Source organism: Photinus pyralis, unplaced genomic scaffold (genome assembly GCF_008802855.1).
Source record: "Photinus pyralis isolate 1611_PpyrPB1 unplaced genomic scaffold, Ppyr1.3 Ppyr1.4_LG7, whole genome shotgun sequence".
Lineage (NCBI taxonomy): Eukaryota > Metazoa > Arthropoda > Insecta > Coleoptera > Lampyridae > Photinus > Photinus pyralis.
In genome coordinates, this window is record NW_022170738.1 from 4,988,428 (window position 1) to 5,007,833 (window position 19,406).

General features: G+C 34.3%; 1 protein-coding gene across 3 annotated transcripts in view; it reads left to right on the forward strand.

Annotated features, from left to right (window-relative positions):
- The window catches only part of LOC116175332 (homeobox protein Hox-B10a-like), a 74,986-nt gene extending 71,460 nt beyond the window's left edge, over positions 1–3,526 (forward strand). Inside the window, exons 2-3 of one of the 3 annotated variants that reach the window (XM_031493402.1) lie at positions 2,700–3,078; positions 3,214–3,526. In XM_031493402.1, the coding sequence (XP_031349262.1) occupies positions 2,700–3,078; position 3,214 (380 nt within the window). In that variant the 3' untranslated portion in view covers positions 3,215–3,526. Of the gene's footprint in view, positions 1–2,699 lie in introns of all 3 variants that reach the window. The other 2 variants (XM_031493403.1, XM_031493401.1) reach the window with 2 other exon arrangements.
- The last annotated feature ends 15,880 nt before the right edge of the window (positions 3,527–19,406 follow it).

The window sequence follows — 19,406 nt, forward strand, 5'->3', positions numbered from 1 at the left end:
GACCGCTATTATATTTGTAGTGAATTATTAAACTGTATCAAGGATGTAATTTAGAGATTCCTTTCCTACTTTGTTAGCAAGTAGTGAAAGTAATACTTAATTCAATAAGATCAAAAGGGGTGGTAGGTCGTTTAAATATTCGATATTTATAAAATAATTCATGGTTATTTCATAATCGATAATCATTAATTTTGAGAATCTGTTTAAATCTTAAAATTCAATAGCCATGCCTTTGGGGACAGCCTTATTGCCAGTGATAGCTCGCACAGCATCTCCTGATAAAAATTTGCTGGTTTTAATCGGATAATTAAATACACGATTAATTGATTTATATAGTTTTTATGTTCTAATTAAAATGCCGTTCTGAAAATTATAAAGTTTATGCCCGACTTACTTAGAAAACATGAAATTTATTTCATCTTGTTAGGTAGTTAGGCAAATAAACTCCTATACTCCACCAGCCCAGCTAGCTCAATTAAGTACAAGTACTAACAAACCGTTTACAAGATTATAATTTTCTAGAGCACGTCCGGCCTCAGCCACATCGAAAATCTCGATATTGACGTAAATTTTATTAATTTGTATTTGAGGAATTCAGCAGCCTTAATCGTCTCCAAAGAATTAATTAAGAAATTGCCTGATGTAATTTTGAGTACAAAATATAAAAATTTAACACTCGTATTTGGGTCGTAATTTGTGGTCAATTAAGCACAAAACTAACCATTGACGGATGAAACAAAATTTATTCGACACAGAATAATCAAATAAGCTGAAAGCAACTCAGGGTCAGATAACACACCATGCAACAAGCGATCGATTAAACAAATTAAATAAGTAAAACATATGAGACAACTCTTACCTTGAATAAAGTTAGACGTTGACGCCAAGAGCTGAGCTCAGTTATCGCATCCAAACCTGAAAACAATCAAACAAAAACCTCTCAAGCCGCAGGACTCGGTCTGCAATTACTTGACAAAAATAGTTATCAACTAAGCTGTTAAATAGTTGTCCCATATGAGGGTGGATCTTCGATGCTACATCTCCTTCATGACTCGGTGACCTATTCCACCGCAAAATGGCCGTTTGTGATCAGCAGATGTAGAACTAAGCTAAGGACGTCTGCATCCGCAAATAATGGTGAATTTAACTCAAGGTTTGTAAGCTTGTACGTCGAACAAGAACTGGTACGTAACGTAAAACGTGAAACTTGAACCCTAAAAGAAATCAAAGGTAACCTCTTATACCTCTTATATAAGCGTGGTAATCCTAGATTAAGAAACAGCTACAGCTCTAAAGACGCACGATAAATAAACGAAATGCAACATAGCGGTATCTACGACAAAAGGGTAAAAACGCATATGTACAACCTCCACTAGAAGCACAGGTTAATGTCGGACAAATAGGTAATCGCTTGGGAATGCCCAAATTACGAATTCAATCGCCAGAGATCAATATACAGTGTGTCCGCGCATTAAGTTCACTATTATACTACCTACACGGTAATTGATGAAACATTTTTCGTTTTGATGTTTTTGGATCCAGGCCTGCTTGGTCTAGAAAAAATTTTAAGCACATTTTTATTTCTTAAAATCCAAGATGGCCGTGACAATTAAGAAAATCATACTTTTATAGTGGCATTTTGGTCAATAATACGGCAAATTGTTATTAAGAGAAGTTGTTTAGAATATGAAATTATGTCAAAATTTCACAAATATCGCATCACTTTGATTAAATCAGTATTTCATTTGTAGTCTTCCATTTGAACTAAGTACTCTGTATAACAGATTGTTTTAGATGTCACTTTAATCTTAATCCCAGATAACAATAATTCATTTGTTTTATTTAGACATAATATTTATTTCTGTGGTTTCTATGCAAGACTACAAATCAAATACTGATTTAATCAATCCTATACTTGTGAAATTTTGGGTATGGGCATAATTTAATATTTTAATTCTTAATAACAGGTTGTCGTTTTATTGATCGAAATGGCACTTTACCTAAACATAAAATTATTTTTTTCTCAATTGTCATGGCCATCAGGGGTTTTAAAAAGTAAAAATTTGCTTGAAATTCTTTTCAGGCCAAGCAGGTCGGGATCTCAAAACATCAAAATTAGATTTAAAAATTTTTGATCAATAATGCGCATAGTAAACTCAATCCGCGGACATACTGTGTTCATTTGTAAACTAAATAAACTATTGTTAGTTAATGCCCCTAAATTACTACTACGACTAAGGGTCGTGTTACGAAAACTTCTCAATATGAGTGCCATTAATGGTAAACGATTGGAATGGAAAGTAGGTATAAACTTTCAATCTGCAAAATAAATTAGATACAACAATGTAATAAAAATAATTCAAACCCATCAATTACCATAATGCAAAAATAATGATTTATTAACTCCCACTCTTCTTTTCATATTTTATATCATACAAATTTTCTTCCTTCATATTGTTACAATGTGGTAGGTAGGTCGGATTGGTATCTAAAACTAGAAAGCTATTAAGCGTTCTTGTCTACCATTAAAGTTAATAATTTAATTTAGAATTTAAATTTAATTAACTAAAGATGTGATTGCATGTTTTTCCAAGTTATCAGATTCTATTAAAATTGCTCATTAGGAATCACTAAAAGCTCATTTCATATAAACAAAGCAATTCACGTATGAAATCTAATAAGGTTAATTTTTGTTACAGATGGCCAAAACCACCTAAACCTGTTCAACAACCGGCAGCAACCGAAAAAGAAGCGGAAGTCGCGCACGGCCTTCACAAATCATCAAATTTTCGAATTAGAAAAACGATTCCTCTACCAAAAGTACCTTAGCCCAGCGGATCGTGACGAGATCGCGCAATCTCTCGGACTTACGAACGCACAAGTGATAACATGGTTTCAAAATCGTCGTGCGAAACTGAAACGGGACATGGAAGAGCTTAAAAAGGACGTCGAAAGTACGAAACTACTACACGCGCATAAAAGTTTCCTCGAAAATGTACAAGATTTGGGAATTTTAAAGAAAAAAGTTGTGAATGACGATGATTGCCCGAAAAATTTAGTGGTCTCATCGGATAAATAGTGTGTACTTAAGAGGAAATTTACGCAAATATTACTTTTAGTCTAAATTCCGTTAAGTAATACTTGTGTCTTATATGCCGTTGTGTTTTCATTCAAACGCATTCCGAATTACGTTACTAATTCAAATTTTTATAGAAACAAGAGTATGATCGGCGAGTAGATGAAGAATGCCACACATCGACTTCCTTTATTTGATTTTATCCGATTTGGATCAAAATTGCAACGACTCTCCCACTTGTATATAGTTCCCCAAAAAATTAAGCGACGTTCGATTTTGTACAAATGTAAATAATGTATTTAGATAGATTTCGTAAATGTTGATCTATATATGTGTATGTAAACACAACTCTGTTATATTAATGTTAATAATTTATTGACGTCGATTAGACGGGTAACTGCAATATTTTATTAGTGTACAGTAGTAAGCTTTAGTATTTTTCATTGTGGATAGCGTCAATGTGAAAATAAAAGATTTTTAAACTGGTTGCGTCTTATTGGGTAACTGAAAGGTCGGCAGCTTTGATCTTTAGTCCCCTAGAACATTGTAGTTAAATTTACTAGCGATGATTTATGAATATTTAGATCCATAGAAAATTTATGGCTAAAATTATCCAGATGCGCCAGAATTTAATTATTTTTAATGTAGGTATCTGCCTAAATGAATATCTGGTACGTATTCGATGTAAGGACTAACGCTTGCTTGTTTTTCTAGAATTTCCGCTTGTCACATTAAATTATGCATTTGATAAATACACTGACGAACCAATTTCCTTGGTGCCTTCTTTATTGCTACTGACAGTTTGCACACGTTCAAATATAAATCGATCCATATACAAAAATTAAAGTGAGCAGGCGAGGGCAGATTATACTGTTATAGGCACTCGGTCCAAGAGTTCGAAATTAATGTAAAGCTAAAAGCTAAGCAATTAAGTAATTTTTAATATGCAAACTTGTAGCTTAATTCAGTTATTAATTAATGTTATTTCCTTAACCTACCGAACACCTACTGTTCGTGATCTAAATTAAAAAACCTTGTTAATGAAGAAGCTTGTTAATAAAAAAAATATTTGTAAACAACTCTATCACTTACCGCCCGCTATAATAGACGCTTAGGAAACAGTTCGTAGAACAAGCGCTCCTTAAAAAGGAATAATACAGGGCGCGTTTTGAATAGATAATTTGTTCTTCAAGAGACAAATATGTAAATGAGTTTTTTCAATTTCGACCGATATCTGTCCATAATTGGTTTCATATCCAAGAAATCAACACCGTGATGATTATCATGTTAGGAGTATTATACAGTGTGGTAGTAATATCCGAAGCAATGGATTTGCGAATGACTGATTTCTGATGAGCATGTCCTTCTTTACCACAGAAAAACGCAATATTACAATGTATACTAATTGTTTATTAGGAACCACGACCTGATGTGTAATTTCACGGGATCTACTACACATCTCCTCTTCGGTTGCACGATCATTCTTTGATAAATTGATACAATTTTTTATCGCACAATTTCATACTAGCGGCACTAATAACAATGACGTTTTCATTGCTCCAATCGAACGTAGGCAAATAATATACTGCATTAGTTTTCTATTCATTATAACCAGCAACACTTTCGGATAAGCTTGGTCCTATTTTTTCCCTATATTTTAGAGAGTGTTCCATATTTTTTGACGTTTTGCGATTTGCAACTTTTTTTACTTACATACCTTGACAAATGAAAAAGAGTTACATCTTAAGGACTCATCTTCTTAAAAAGGTGTAAACCTTGTTTATGCATTTACCCACTGCACGTACGACGATGTTCGTGATCAGCTAGCTTTACAACTTATAAGCCTGCCAGTCAAGATCTCTGCTGCAAAATCTAAAGTAATTGAATTGAAAGCCCTTTAGTATAGTAGAGTAGAAAATTTACCGCGTGAAAGGTTGCAGGTAAGTATACATCAAACGTTGCATTGTGAGGATTATATAAATAATCTCTAGATGCTGGAATGAAAGGAATAGCAGAGACAACAAGAAAAACAGCAATGCCATAGGATAACAAATTACCCAGAGAATTCCAAAGAGAACTAGGTACCGGCTCACATTATCATAGCAATAAAACGAATAGTATACAAAATTCATGTAAAAGAATGATGCACCCATTATTCGATTTAAATATTGGCGGTTTTCATTTTTTGAAACAATCGCAACTTTTTAGTTTAACTTCTTTGATGAACTGGTAGGACTGGATTTGAAATATTTGTTCAAATTTTCCATTCTGTTCTATCCAAGAAAGAAATAACAGGAAATCCCGTTGTTGTGCCTATCAACCCTTAGGTAAATATACTTGTTATTGGTTGTCCAAGTGAATTGTTCGAAGACCGGGGTGGGGGGGGGGGCAAATTTGTAAATATCAGACGCGTTATCTCTTCGGAAAACTCCTCAGCATTTTTGTACAACTTTGCTTTACAAAATTTCGAGAAGACAATCTTAAGCCTACAAACATCCTAATGTTCCATTCGGCTGAATTGTGATACGCATTTTTGTAAAAAAAAAAATAATTAAAAAAACATTTCAAGCAAAGAGTCGATCGAGATCGTGATTAATCTGAATCATTCCGAAACAGTTGTGGGGAAGAGTCAATATGCGGACGCGTCTGCCGTTAACAAATATGCGACCGGGAGTGCTTCATCCTGAGTTAGACTTCAGAGTTCAGGTGATGTAATTTATTTATTTTTGTCTTTAGTTTATTACACATCGTGTGATTACATCATTGCATCGCATTATACAGGTGCATTAGGTTAATACAATTGGTATTACGTGCCAACCCCATAACAATACAGGAAAACTCGCTTTCACGTTGCAGATGTAGGGATTTTTATTAACGATCCTCGAGATCGTTTATAATTTTGTATTGCTGTCTTTATGTCCGTCTGTCTGCCCGTGTGCATGTTAACTTTGTGTAGAAACGTCCGATCGCTTTGAAAATTGATACACATGTCAACACGGGCTAAAAAGTTACAGTCCAAAAACTGCCCAAACCTCAAAAAAAGGGTTTCTTTTATAATTCTTGTTACAAAGAACATACGAATGTCCGGTTTTCTGTGTTAGTAAATGTTCCTTAACCTCGGGTAACTATGCAAATGAATAAAACAAAATTGCGCATGCGCAACCCAACTTTTGTATTTGCGCAATCCCAATTTTTTTATCAGGATATTTAAATGAATAAATAAAATAAAAGTAAAACTAATAAAGATGCAACAATTTGTTTTACAAAGTATACTGATCTGGTGGGACAGAATCAATCCCTTAAGGTGTGCTTATTAGTACGCGGGACATTAGAAAAGAAATCTACCTAGCCAAAAGAAAACAAATGATAAACTTGAAATTAGGGTGTCAGATTGTGTCATGTCATATTTTCTTACTCTACCAGCAAACTTGAACTTGTGACAACTATCTTGCATTTTATGTGGTGTTTTGTGCCACAATATGAGTTCCCAGAAGTCAGAACATCGCAGTGTCATTAAGTGTCTAACAAAAGGAGGACCTCATACGCTGAAAAATAAAATAATGAAAACCCTGGCATGTCTTTTGTTTCATGTCGAGGTACATTTCTTTTTTAGCGTCCCTCGTATTTATTTACAGGGTGTTCCTCATCTGGAGGCGGTTTTGTAGGTCAAAATCATTGAATACTGCCCTTTCCTTTGAATTAAGAATTTCCTCTAGTATTTTGCCACGGCATGTTTCTTTGTTGTATTGTAATGCTACTTAACGTAATTCTCCTTGCACTATTTATCTGACCAGGGTAATAATGAATATTCATATTTATAAGCAGAGTGACTTGTGGTTCTGCTTGTGGTATATTTGAATTCGACAATCTCGCCTTGAGCGTTGTATACCAGAGCTATATTTATATGGACTTGTTTTTATGTGTCCATCCATTTTGTTGATATTGCTAATCGATTCTTTTAGTTTACCGTTGACATATGGTGACTAAATATCAGTTTCACGTGAATTTTATGGTACGCTGGAGCAAATAAGTCGCATCTCAAAGCCCATGGAAGCTATATATTTTGTTTATGATTATGTGCGAGTAAGTATGTCACTGGTTGCTATGTTAATATTATTGTTATAATTTTAAGTTGTTGTTTATGTCATGACTTGTCTTTGTTTCATCGAGTTGTCATGTTAATGTTAAAAAGGCCTGATTTCAGCCTCTAGTTACCCAGGGATCTGCTAACCTAAAAATAGTACACTATGTTCTCGTTGTGCCCACAAGCCATTATCTATATGGAACCGTTAATTGCACAGCTTGGGGAAATCGTTGGAAATTATTTTTGGGTTTCTGGGATTGTCCCTCAAGGACGTACGGTTAATGGTTAAAAAAAAAGACTTTTTTTCCTAAAATATACCCAACAAACATGCATAAAAAATACATAGCAATCTTGTATGCATTTTGTATCATTGTGATGTATCATATATTGCTCTACCTCATACAATATGAGAGGTGGGGGAACGGGCCCCCCGAGTTGTCTCAATTGAAATACTAAAAAATCCACAGGGAATTTTTGGTTCCCAGGAAACCAGTGCTCTAAAAGAGGCTAAAAGGTTTACTCTTCTTTTCATTCGTTCGTTATAAGCTGCTCTGAGGAGACCCTTGTGGATTATCTCAAAGCGAATAACATTTTGAGTGTAAAATGTCTGAAACCGACATCCAAACAACCTGATGAACATGCTTAATTTAACGCAAAATTGGGACTATATTTGCTACAAATGACCATAAGTTACAAATGATTATAAGACTACAATGAACCATTTTTTAATGATTTGAGTTTTTTGGGACATTTTTTAAAATAAAAATTGTACTGGTACCTACTTGTAAGATGGCGAAAGATAACGCATCTGGAGATATTCATATTCTATTCTTCTACTGGTGCGCCACGGAGTCTGCAGACTCTAAATTGGTCATCTGCGCATAGCCCCCTTCTTTATGTGGCGGTCCCTGTGGTTCAGTAATCCGTAGGCGGCTTAACGGTAAATTTGTCTACTTGTGGCAGAGGAGGCTAAAAACAGGTAGTCCCAAAAATATCTTGTGCCTCAACAACCATAACAGATTCCTTGCCCTTTTAAATTTATTCCTGCCCCAAGATAGAATACCGTGTTACCAACATTAGTTACCACCATATAGTTTTAGAAGAATAAGGTATTTAATTTAAATTTAATAACCGCCCTATACCGTTAAAAAATACAAAATTTGCGGAAACCGGTTCTGTGGCAAAAACGTCCAGAAGAGGCAATAAAGGAAACTTAAATCATGCATGGGGAAATGGTATTATAGGAATGGTATCCGCTTATCCTATAAGTAGGTACTATTGCGAAAGAGAACAACTGTTACGGGAAACTGCAATGTAACTCCCCAAAGGGTATGGAAAATTTTGCGTGAATATAATTATTATCCATATAAACTACAGCGGCATTAGGAAATTGTTGATGTAGTCGTAGAAGGTAGCATTATTTTGTGCAAAAAAAATGCAGGAAAAGGCAAACCAAAATTGTCTTCTTTTTGTCTTCTGTTTGTTTTGCCGACGAATACACGTTTATGTTCAATAATGAGCCACGGTGGAGGTATGGTGGTACCATAAATTGGCCGGATAGATCTCCTGATCTTGCACCATGACTTCTTTTTGTGGGCCTACCTTCAGAACAACATTTATAAATCTTGACAACTAAATATTGATTTTCGGAGGGAGACTATCCGTGCAGAATGCAGAAATGTAACAGAAAGGCAACTGATGAATGTGACTGCATTATAGGGTGGGTTTTAATAAACCAGAACGGCGAATTATTCGAATATTTATTACAACCTGCTAGTAATTGTTTGTTTATCTTGTTGTTAATATTACTACTATTATTGTGAGTAAAAATGTTTCTAATAACTTTCCCATTTTACAAATGTTATATTTAATTAACTTCTTAATGTGGCAGGTACCAGAAATCAAACAAAACCTTCATATTAAATCCCTATAGCCATCAGGTTTGGTAGTTCACACATGGTATATTCATTTGAGGTTACATGCATCTTCTATTTTTATACTTTCACCGTTCCATTCCAAATTGTGTATTCTCCCAGATCCATGGCATCAAGAGTAAATTTAGAATTAGAACTGAAAGTCTTTTCTTTAAATAATTTGAAACGGCATTACTAAAGTCGAGTTGATGATACTAATTGCAGTTAAAGAAAATCAAAGTTCATTTAGCAGTATCATTGATTGCTAAATGAATTATGCCGTCTTTAATATATTAAAAAAAAACTCAATCAAAAATCATGTGTGCATCAGTAGGTGTCCGCGGTGGTTTAAATTAGAGAGCGGCTAGAGGCTATAATTTGTATTTCTATACCCGTGCCCATTTGTCTAGTTATGTCGTTATCTGAACTAATGATAGACTCCCATCTCTAATTGCGATATAACATGCCGCCAAAGTAGAGACCACCCCTAAGGAGCGATGATCTACCTTTAAAACAGATATTTGAGCTAAATGACTCTGTTGTTATAACACCTCAATGGTAGCCTGTACCGGCATTCGCGTCCGAGCGTGTAACCGAACGAAAACTTCAATATTACTTGTATTATAATATTTAATATAGAAGCGGTCGAACGGAATTTAACTCAGACAATAATTATAGCAAATTATTTGACAAATAAATTAACATATAAATGAATGGAAAGCAGTTCGCGCTTTTTGTCGGAACCGGAGAGGTAGGTACTTAAGATTTTAATATATTTCTAAACGAAATATTAGAAAAAAACCGGTACATACGACATAAATTAGTACTTAAGTTGACTACGACTAAGTAGAATTAATTAAAAATCCAGAAGCCGCAACATAATTTATTTAAATTTTATTTTTATGTGGATTTCGCGTTCAGTAAACTGAACTCCGTTAGTCAAACGAACGAACAGTTTAGGTATGTGCAAAAAGATGCTTAACTGCTAAGTGCACTTTGTAAAATTATTATAATTGCCACATTATTACATGCGCGATTACCATAAGAAAATTGTAATAACACCTTAGAACTTTTTAGTATTTTAATTAAAACGACGTATGTCTAACAGTAATCTCGGACGGTGTGTATAAAGATAGGAATGCAGCTTAATAATTTGTGGTGTATAATAGGAACTAATTGTGGTAATTGTACGAGCATTACAATGAAAATATTACGTGTGAACGTTTGTTTGGAATCGTCGGATTCGAATAAGTTATATAACGGATTACTTGACTCAAAAGGAAATATATGAGTTGGGAGTTTCAACGCAGTTCTTAGTGCATTTGCTCATTAATAAAGTACCTACGCTCATATTGATATAGTGCCATTAATTAATTGGTTTTCACTCGCGTCATTGCTATGCACACCGTTGGTTGCTTACCGTATGGTTACGGTACAGTAACAGCATCAAATGACTTAATTATGCCTCATCTTAACACTGATCTTTGTTAAGTGACAAGTCTATTAAGACACAATAGCCTTTTGCTATGGGGGTAAATTAGATGATATGACCAAAATACAGCGTGCCATCAGTGAGAATATTTGCACTTTTTAGGTTCCTTGAACTCCATTTCGGGTATGTGAATTACTATGCTGACAAATGAACAATCACAGAAGAATAATCTAATTATCGTCATTACGAAAACAAGCCACGGACTATGGGGTTAATTATACGCATTGGCCTAATAATTAGACATTGTTAGGCGCACATTATTTCATTATAGGCGTAATTATTCGATTTAATCTGTGGAAAAGTGACTCAAATTTAGTATTTTTTCCATCAATCTAAATATAGCGAGAGCAGCAATGCAGAAAGAACAAAAACTTCAAACAGTTTAATATTCTACGAATGGTACGAATTAGTTACAACTCAATGAACTTTATTTATATGGTATTGCAGTACTACGAACTGGTTGCCCCACGATTTGCTTCATCGTGACAATTTTCTTACATCCAGTTTTTGCAGTGTTTTATAATCTCCCAGTTTGGTTGCAATCGTTTAGCGTTTGTCATTTCTATACGAGTTTAAATTGGGGAAAATGTGTAATTTGAAAGTTTAGCGTTATGCAATTTTAATGAAAGGAGGTGGCCCAATTAACATCCATGAAAGAATATGCGTTGCGTATTACTATATTAGGTATCTAACGTTTCTAACTATGGAGAAAATAATCAAATTTTGGTGCAAGCAGTTCAAATGGGCAAGAGAGTTATGATGGTTTAACAATGTGGAAGATCTCTGGAAGTAACAACTGACGAAATCATCAAGTTGAAGATTTGGTGAACGCGCAGTAAAACCTCGGTTATCGGTAAAAAAAATGGAATGGACAAAGTGTCGCCGCGATGGATTCCCAATTTGCTCAGGCCCGATCAAAAACGGTGTAGACAAATTTCCTAGGAGAAGTTTACTGCTTTATCCCAAGATGAAAACCTATTATAACTGAGGATAAGACCTCGATACACTACTAGACCTCCCTATGGAACAAGTCAATGGATTTACAAAGGCTTTCGGTCACTCGAAGAAAGGAGCGCAGAGTGCGCAACGCGCAAATTGATCAAGAAGTAATTTACGAATACGGCTTTATTCCCAAACCACCTTTAAAGAGCTTCGCTTTTTATTCACTTGAAAAATGCATTGGAATATTTATTACCAATTACCACAAGAATCTTTGAAGGATTGTTTATCCGTTACCTCAAATTGTAAATAGCTGAAAGATTGTTTATGAGGCAGTATATCAATGAGGCACAATACACTATAGGCGAGGGGCTCAATGGGCTAGGAAGGGGGGAGGTACATCAGTACATGATATGTAATGAAGGCATACAGTGGTTTGATCCAGAAACTGATGGATGTGACAACTTTAGGCGAACAATGCATTAGATTCAAACATGTTTTTAATGAAAGAACCTATACATTCACTTAGATACTGACGGTGAAACTAATTCACTAGTTTAAAGCCTGGTAACAATTTTCCATTAGGTTCCATGTCTCTGCAAAATTCAACGTGTAGAAAATGCAAGGGCAAGTCCAGGTGAAACCATTTTCACAAATATATACAAACGCATTGTAATTTTTATGCATTGTTGACCGAATTTACCAGAAAATACCCAATAAAAATAGGTACAGAAAAATCACAATTGTCGTACTATTCCGGAAACATTTAACGTGATTAAAATTGAAGAGTAACTTCAAATGAACAATGAATTTTATGGGAACACTGAGAGATATTGTGGGAATTTGAGAAGCACCAAAAATCAGTAGTGGAAAACTTGAAATCAGCTTGGACAATTTCTTATTAATTTTGGTGCGTAGAATCCAAAGCAATTCGTACTTTTTCGATCAGACTTCTCAATCAAAAGTTATAGACTAGAAACAAATTTCGAAAGAAAATTCAAAGGGCTGTAACTTTTGAACTAATAGCCCAATCTTGGAACTGTTTGAAATTATGGATTCTATAGGCCACATTCTATAAGTAAATTTTTTTCCGGGTCGATCTGAGACAATTTTTTTGCGGACCTCAAAAAAAGGCAGTGTATAACCTTCCTTTTTTACCAAAAATCGACTACACCAAAATTTCTCGGGAAAACACTTTTTCTTATTAATTTTGGTGCGTAGAATCCAAAACAATTCGTACTTTTTCGATTAGATTTTTCAATCAAAAGTTATAGACTAGAAACCAATTTCGAAAGAAAATTCAAAGGGTCGGGTCGATCTGAGACAATTTTTTTTGCGAGCCTCAGAAAAAGGCAGTGTATATAACCTCCAAAAATCGACTACACCAAAATTTCTCGGGAAAACACTTTTTCTTATTAATTTTGGTGCGTAGAATCCAAAACAATTCGTACGTTTTCGATTGGACCTCTCAATAAAAAGTTATGGACAAAAAACAAATTTCGAAAAAAAATTCAAAGGGCTGTAACTTTTGATTTAGTAGCCCAATCTTCAAACTGTTTGAAATTATGGACTCTCGATCGATCTCGATCTCAGACAATTTTTTTTCCGGCCTCAAAAAAGGCAGTACTTTTAAGTTATTGAAATATTTGAGAACAATTTAGATCTGAATACCGAACTCGATAGTCTACGTAACTTAAAAACAATAGGGACCTTTCTTATATCCTTAAAACCATGTGTACCAATTTTCAAAGCGATCGCACGTTTCTAAACAAGTTATCATGCACACGGACAAACGGATGGTCAAAAATATACAAAGTATAACTTGATTTTTTAAGTAGTATTAAGCCTTTTATCTAGTATACTATTTTAAATTTTTAATGTATTTGAGTGACAAGTATTTAAATACTTTTTACTGTATTCGAATACTTTTCAAAGTAAGATAATGAAATACTTTTCAAAGTATTCGAATACTTTTTATAGTATTCGAATACCTTTGAAAGTATTCGAATACTTTTGAAAGTATTCGAATACATTCTAAAGTATTTGAATACTTATTTTTTTAAGTATTTCAATACTTTTCAATGCATCTGTATCTAGTATTCGCTTGTGCTGGACGTAAAAGTATTTAGTATTCAAATACCTTTGATTTGTGTAAAGTATTTCCTATTTAGTATTCATATACTTTTTGAAAGTATTCTGCCCAGCTCTGGCAATGATTAAGGGATCAACTTTAGAAAGACTGAATGAGAAATTGACTTAAGAAGAAATTGAAGGAGAGCTAAGAAATGAACGTGGAAGTAAAATGATGGGAACTTGGGAGGAACTTGAGAAGGATTTGGTCGAAACTTAAAGAAAAGCTTGAGGGGAACATGAAATGAATTTGAAAGGTTTATTACAAGAGTGTGAGATGAACTTGAAGTAAGCACGGCCATTATCATAAACAGAGAAAACAAGATTCAAAGATTGATGGTTAGTATTATAAAGAATAAAATGATTACTACCTGGAAGTACCTACACTTTGCAAAACAACATAATTATTGTAAAACCCGACCGAGCGTGCCATTTATTCGAAATCTAGTGACCGACGCTAACTTTTTGCCAAGCATTGTCTCGAAAAAATCAAGTGGTCCATTAAAAAAAATCAACTTTGAGTTACAACGCAGTTACTAAAAGGGCTAGAAACAAACGACTGACGGCATATAAGTGCCTGAATAATACTAAAGCCATTTTGTTCTAGGTTCAAAAATAAAGAAGTTAAACTAAATTGAAGGAATCGGCCATTTTTCAGTTTTCTCTATGGTGAAAAAACAAAAGACGGCAGCTTATTTCTGGCAACGATAATGGAATAAGCATAAAAAAAGAGGCCACGAGTACCTTAAGCGGTTTTCGTTTATCTGCGCTAATAAGAAAGTTGCCCATTTAATTGGACCACACTATACAGTGCTGAGGCTCAAACCCTTTGGTGGACGCAATTCATGCAGGGTAAACATAAGCTGCATTTTTTAAATAAAATTGTTCTTTTTATGAGAAATAGCGTATATGTATACCTAACGCTTTATATTACCTACTACTATTACACGTGTTCTTCCTAATTGTTGTTTTTTTAGCAAGGCATTGTACTTCTGTAATGACTTGTTTCCTATTACTTCTTAGTACTAATTTATTACACTTACATTTCGAGTAGTCATAAAACAAGCCACTGATGTATATGCATGTAGTACCTTCGCAATAGTGAGATTGAAAGGAAATTGCCTCCGTACATCTCAAAATGAAGAAATTAGACAGACAGTGTGTACAGATTTAACAAACCTAGTGGAACTTGAGAGGCGCAGTAAAATTTATTCCTATGCATCTGAAATCGATTAATAAATCTCACCTTAGACGAACCGCTCAAATTAATTTCCATTTTCGTCGTATTGGTAATAAAGAATCCAGTAATAAAAATACTCATTAATTTTTTCAAAATTAATTTCCTATACTAAACGCACGCGGTTAATATTTAGGATCGCGTTTTAAGCGTTCAACCGCCCGAATAGGTACGTATTTTTCCCATATAATTAAGCATCTTTCATTACGTAATTCAATTATATTGCAAATTAAGAGCGCACATTATACATGTCAAAATGCGTAACAACACTTTAATTACTATTAGGTTCAGTAATCAAGCTCAAAATCGATAAATCAGTGGTCACTTACTGATGGTTGGATTAGTGACGTCTCGGCTTTCATTAAGAAAGTGGCTAGATTTATGTGTCGGCAAAGATCAAAAGCGGCTAGGTGTGAGACCAATTGTTCCCGTGACAAAACACTGCTAGGTAATTTACGGTGCTATTTGAATGGTTCGCGCCGTTTCTTCGATCCTCTTATATATTACATGCCCGGCGAAGTTATGGCCAAGGTACTATTAGCTAACGTTTTTCTTTCATTTTTAATAGTTGTAATATGACATTTTTAAGAGTTATGAAAGAGGAAGTTATTAGACGATATTTATTAGGTAATTCCAAATTCGGCCATTTAAGCCTTATCGTTTTCTTTAAACATGACTACATGCAAGCACGTCAACTTAGACACGTTAAAAAGGTTGAGATTTCCATAAAAGTTGATGGTTTGAATAGGTACCTACCTGTTTGATAGGGGACTGTCAAAATTAAGCAAATACTTAGAATGACTTCAGTCATTTGATGAGTCGCGATAAAATCACTGATTGATATTAAATTTTGCATTATGAAAAATCGGATTATACTTTGTAACCCTAAACATCAATAGCATTTTGTGAAATTGTGAATGACGCATTGTAGATTAAAGGCGGTATGGCACCAAGTATTTTGTTGTATACCAGTCAAAAATTGTATAGGAAATTATTTCTTGTACAGTTTGTCGCATATACACGCCCTACAATATACAAGCTCTTGGAAGTGATTGAAATTTTCTGGCGGCAAGCTTACTAGATTGACAGCACACTTCTAGCATCAAGTTTACACACAGTCTACATTTTTGATATTATTCTAATCCTTCAGATTTATCAAATTATTCGCATTGATTCTTTGGATTCTTCAGATATTCTTTGGATTATCAAAATTCCGTCTGAGGTTATGAAAATTGTTTAAAACCCATCATATCTCGGGATGCTCGATATTCTTCAGTTTCAAGTTGCTCAAATTGTTCAATGTGTCCATTTATTACGATTCCTCTTCCCCCCCTTCTTCTGATTCTTTCGTTTTTTGAATATTTCAAGTTGTTCGATCTTTCGGTGGTTTTCTATTTTTTTAAGGTTCCATCGGAACCTTCAGTTGTTGATTATTCCGGTATTTAGCAATATTTCAGTTCTGTAAGGATTTTCTGACATTTAATTTTTCGAAATTCTTCGATTTTTAAAGTTCTTCAGATCGACAAATCTTTTCAAATTGATAAGCTCTTCAAATTCTTTCTATTTCTCAGATTGTTCAAATTTTTCAGATCAGATTAATTTTGATTTCTACAACCCTTCACATTCTTATGATGCTATGGATGCTTCCGTTTTTCCTATTCTTGAGATTCATCATGTACAGAAAATTAATTGAATTTTAAAGATTCTTTTCATATTGTTTCAGATCCTTGGGATTATTCGAATCCCCCCTTTTCGTCGAATTCGTCTAATTTTTTGATTTTATAGTCTACTTGTAGTTTCGGTGAACTTCGTATCGCCTTTGGGAAATCCCGTTTTTTCCGTACCTCGTTTCCGTGGAAAGTTCTTGTGGAGTACACCTTGCAGTATTCAAAGAAACCTAAAACTCAAGTCTTTTTTTGACTGTGAAACCTGTTTTTCCTCTTCCCGTTCCCGTGGAAAGTTCTGAAAGTGTTTCTACTAACTCAGAAACTTTCGAGGGCATACGTCCAAGCCGAGGTACTCCCCAATCGCAATTGGACGAACGGTTTAGAAAAGTATAAGAGACAAACAAACCATCATTTCTTTATATAGGTAGATAAAAGCAGACCCGACGAACGTTGTATAGAACCTCGAATACAGGGTGTTAGAAATAATAGGTAGAATATTTTATCTGCGTATAGTGCTCATGAAAAGGAACAAAAATGTTTTAATAAGCATAGGTTCGCAAATTCAGTGTTTTGTCTATGTAAATATTGTTGTATTCGAACGAATTAGAGCTTCGTCTCAACGAAGATTTGCAGTCTGTGTGCAAATGGAAGGAGCACACATAGAGCATCTTCTAAGTATTTTAAGTTTCATTAAGAAACAAGTAACAACACTGTTAGTTTGTTTTTAATAATGTAATTTATTGAAGGCAATACAAAATCTACTCTCTGAAACACTTAATTTATGGACCTATGTTTATTAAGACTTTTTGGTTTGTTTTCATGAGTACTATACGTGGATAAAATATGCGACCTTTTGTTGAAACACCGTGTATATGAGTACATTGACATTTCCTGACATTTCCATATATAGCCTTTTCAGTGTACACATTTTAAATCCTTTGAGGTATTTCCGTTTCAGGAGATGGTAGTGATGTGTTACACTGTGCACATTTTAAATGCTTTGAAGACTTGTGTCTTGAAAGGTGTCGTTTCAGAGTATGTAGAAGATTTATTATCTTTTGAAGTATTGCGTACTTTTAAGCGACACACCGTGCACTCTTTAAATATTTGAAAGTACTGTGAGTTAACAGATGATTTCTCGTGCTTTGCATAATCACACTGTGCTCATTTCAAATCCTTTGAAGACTTGTGTGTTACGAAATATCGTTTCAGAACATTTTGAAGATTATTTTAATCTAAAGATTGGCCTTTGTGTCTTCTCTAATCGACTGTTTTGGTATGCGATTTGTTTCCTAAAGATATTTTGAACATCATGAATATTTCTACACATTCCTATGATTTAGTATTTGAATAACTGTCAAAAGATATCAAATTTGCACCCTGATGGAGGATTACAGCTAAAACCATTTTTTTTATCCACTACTGTGGCACAAGTTTGAGGTTATGGTGTACAAAATTTAGAGGTTCTGGTTGACGCTCCATCCGCAGCATGCTGTTCGTTTATTGTACAGTTTTATTTTGCTCTAGAGATCACGTGACCTTCACCACCCTACATTATGTATACTCCTAAAATGGAAAATCGAAATCACCTAACGTCGCGAATAATCTACACCTATCACTCTTTGATCTGCGACAAGACCGTTTAATTATTGATATTCTTCGGAAACAATTAGAAATTGCAGAAATGAGAACAGAAGAGAAAATAATAACGTGAGACAATCCTGCGAAAATGAAAAAGCATACTGCAGACTGACATAAATTTTAAAGTATGTGGATTGGTAACAAACTTTTTAGAATTTTGGATAAAATCGAAAAATGTTGTTTTGAAGATGTAGTCCATGTTTCAGGCACCACCCTGTATAAAACCAACAGTAGTATGTAGAGTTGCGAAACATACAATTAGAATATGCAAAAAGTTTGATAAAGGATGCTAACAAGATTCTGTGCAATGTACCAATTTCGATTTCCTGCATTCTGTTGGAATATTTGGAAACGGTTTTCACATTTTCGGCTTCCTTTCCCAATGAAATTGGATTGAGCTTGGCCGTTTTTATTTCTTTCCGAAAGAAACATGGCATCCATGCAAAATGGCTTAATTTCTTCCGACTTATTAGTTTAAACAGTAAATAAAATTCAATAATAGAAGGTAACTATTTTTCACGTTTTGTAAACACGACAGTGCAAGAATTGTCATCGTGTAATTTGAAAAACTTGGTGCTATATCGCAGAATCCGTTCAATATAGGGCAATGTGAAATAAACGTCATCTAATTCGATTATAAATAACTTTTAGTTCTTATGCTTTTTTCATATTTCTAAAAATAAGTGAAATTTTTTGAAAAGAACAACTTGCGCTTTTGCAGATTAAACACATAACAGTTTATACACTCCCGTTTTTACCAAATTGGTCGGAGGTCCTTCTTCACCAGCCTTGCAGTAGAAATTTTGCAATTTTTTGTACTGAAAGATCTATTTCCAAAGGAAAGTCAGTTTTTTTAGAGCTTCGACACTTTTCGAACTCAAAATGACCTCCCGCGAAGTCTATTATACTAATACCTACTTAGGTAGGTATATAAAAAAGGCATTAAACCACGTTTCCGAATTAACACTTTATGCAAATATTTTTAGTCGTTGCATATAAATGTTTAGTTTTATTTTTAAAAAAAGGCAACTGAGTCTGTCACTTCTTGCAATAATAAAATAGGAAAGTGATTATGGTATGACACTAATGAAAAACTTGCCGACAAACCAATCATCTAATTACAAAAAAAACGCAACAACAAGAAGTCAATGCCACAAAAATTATCAAAGTCCTCGTTTGAGATCGAAGGGACTTCAGCGCATTTTTGTGTGGCAGATCAGTATTCTA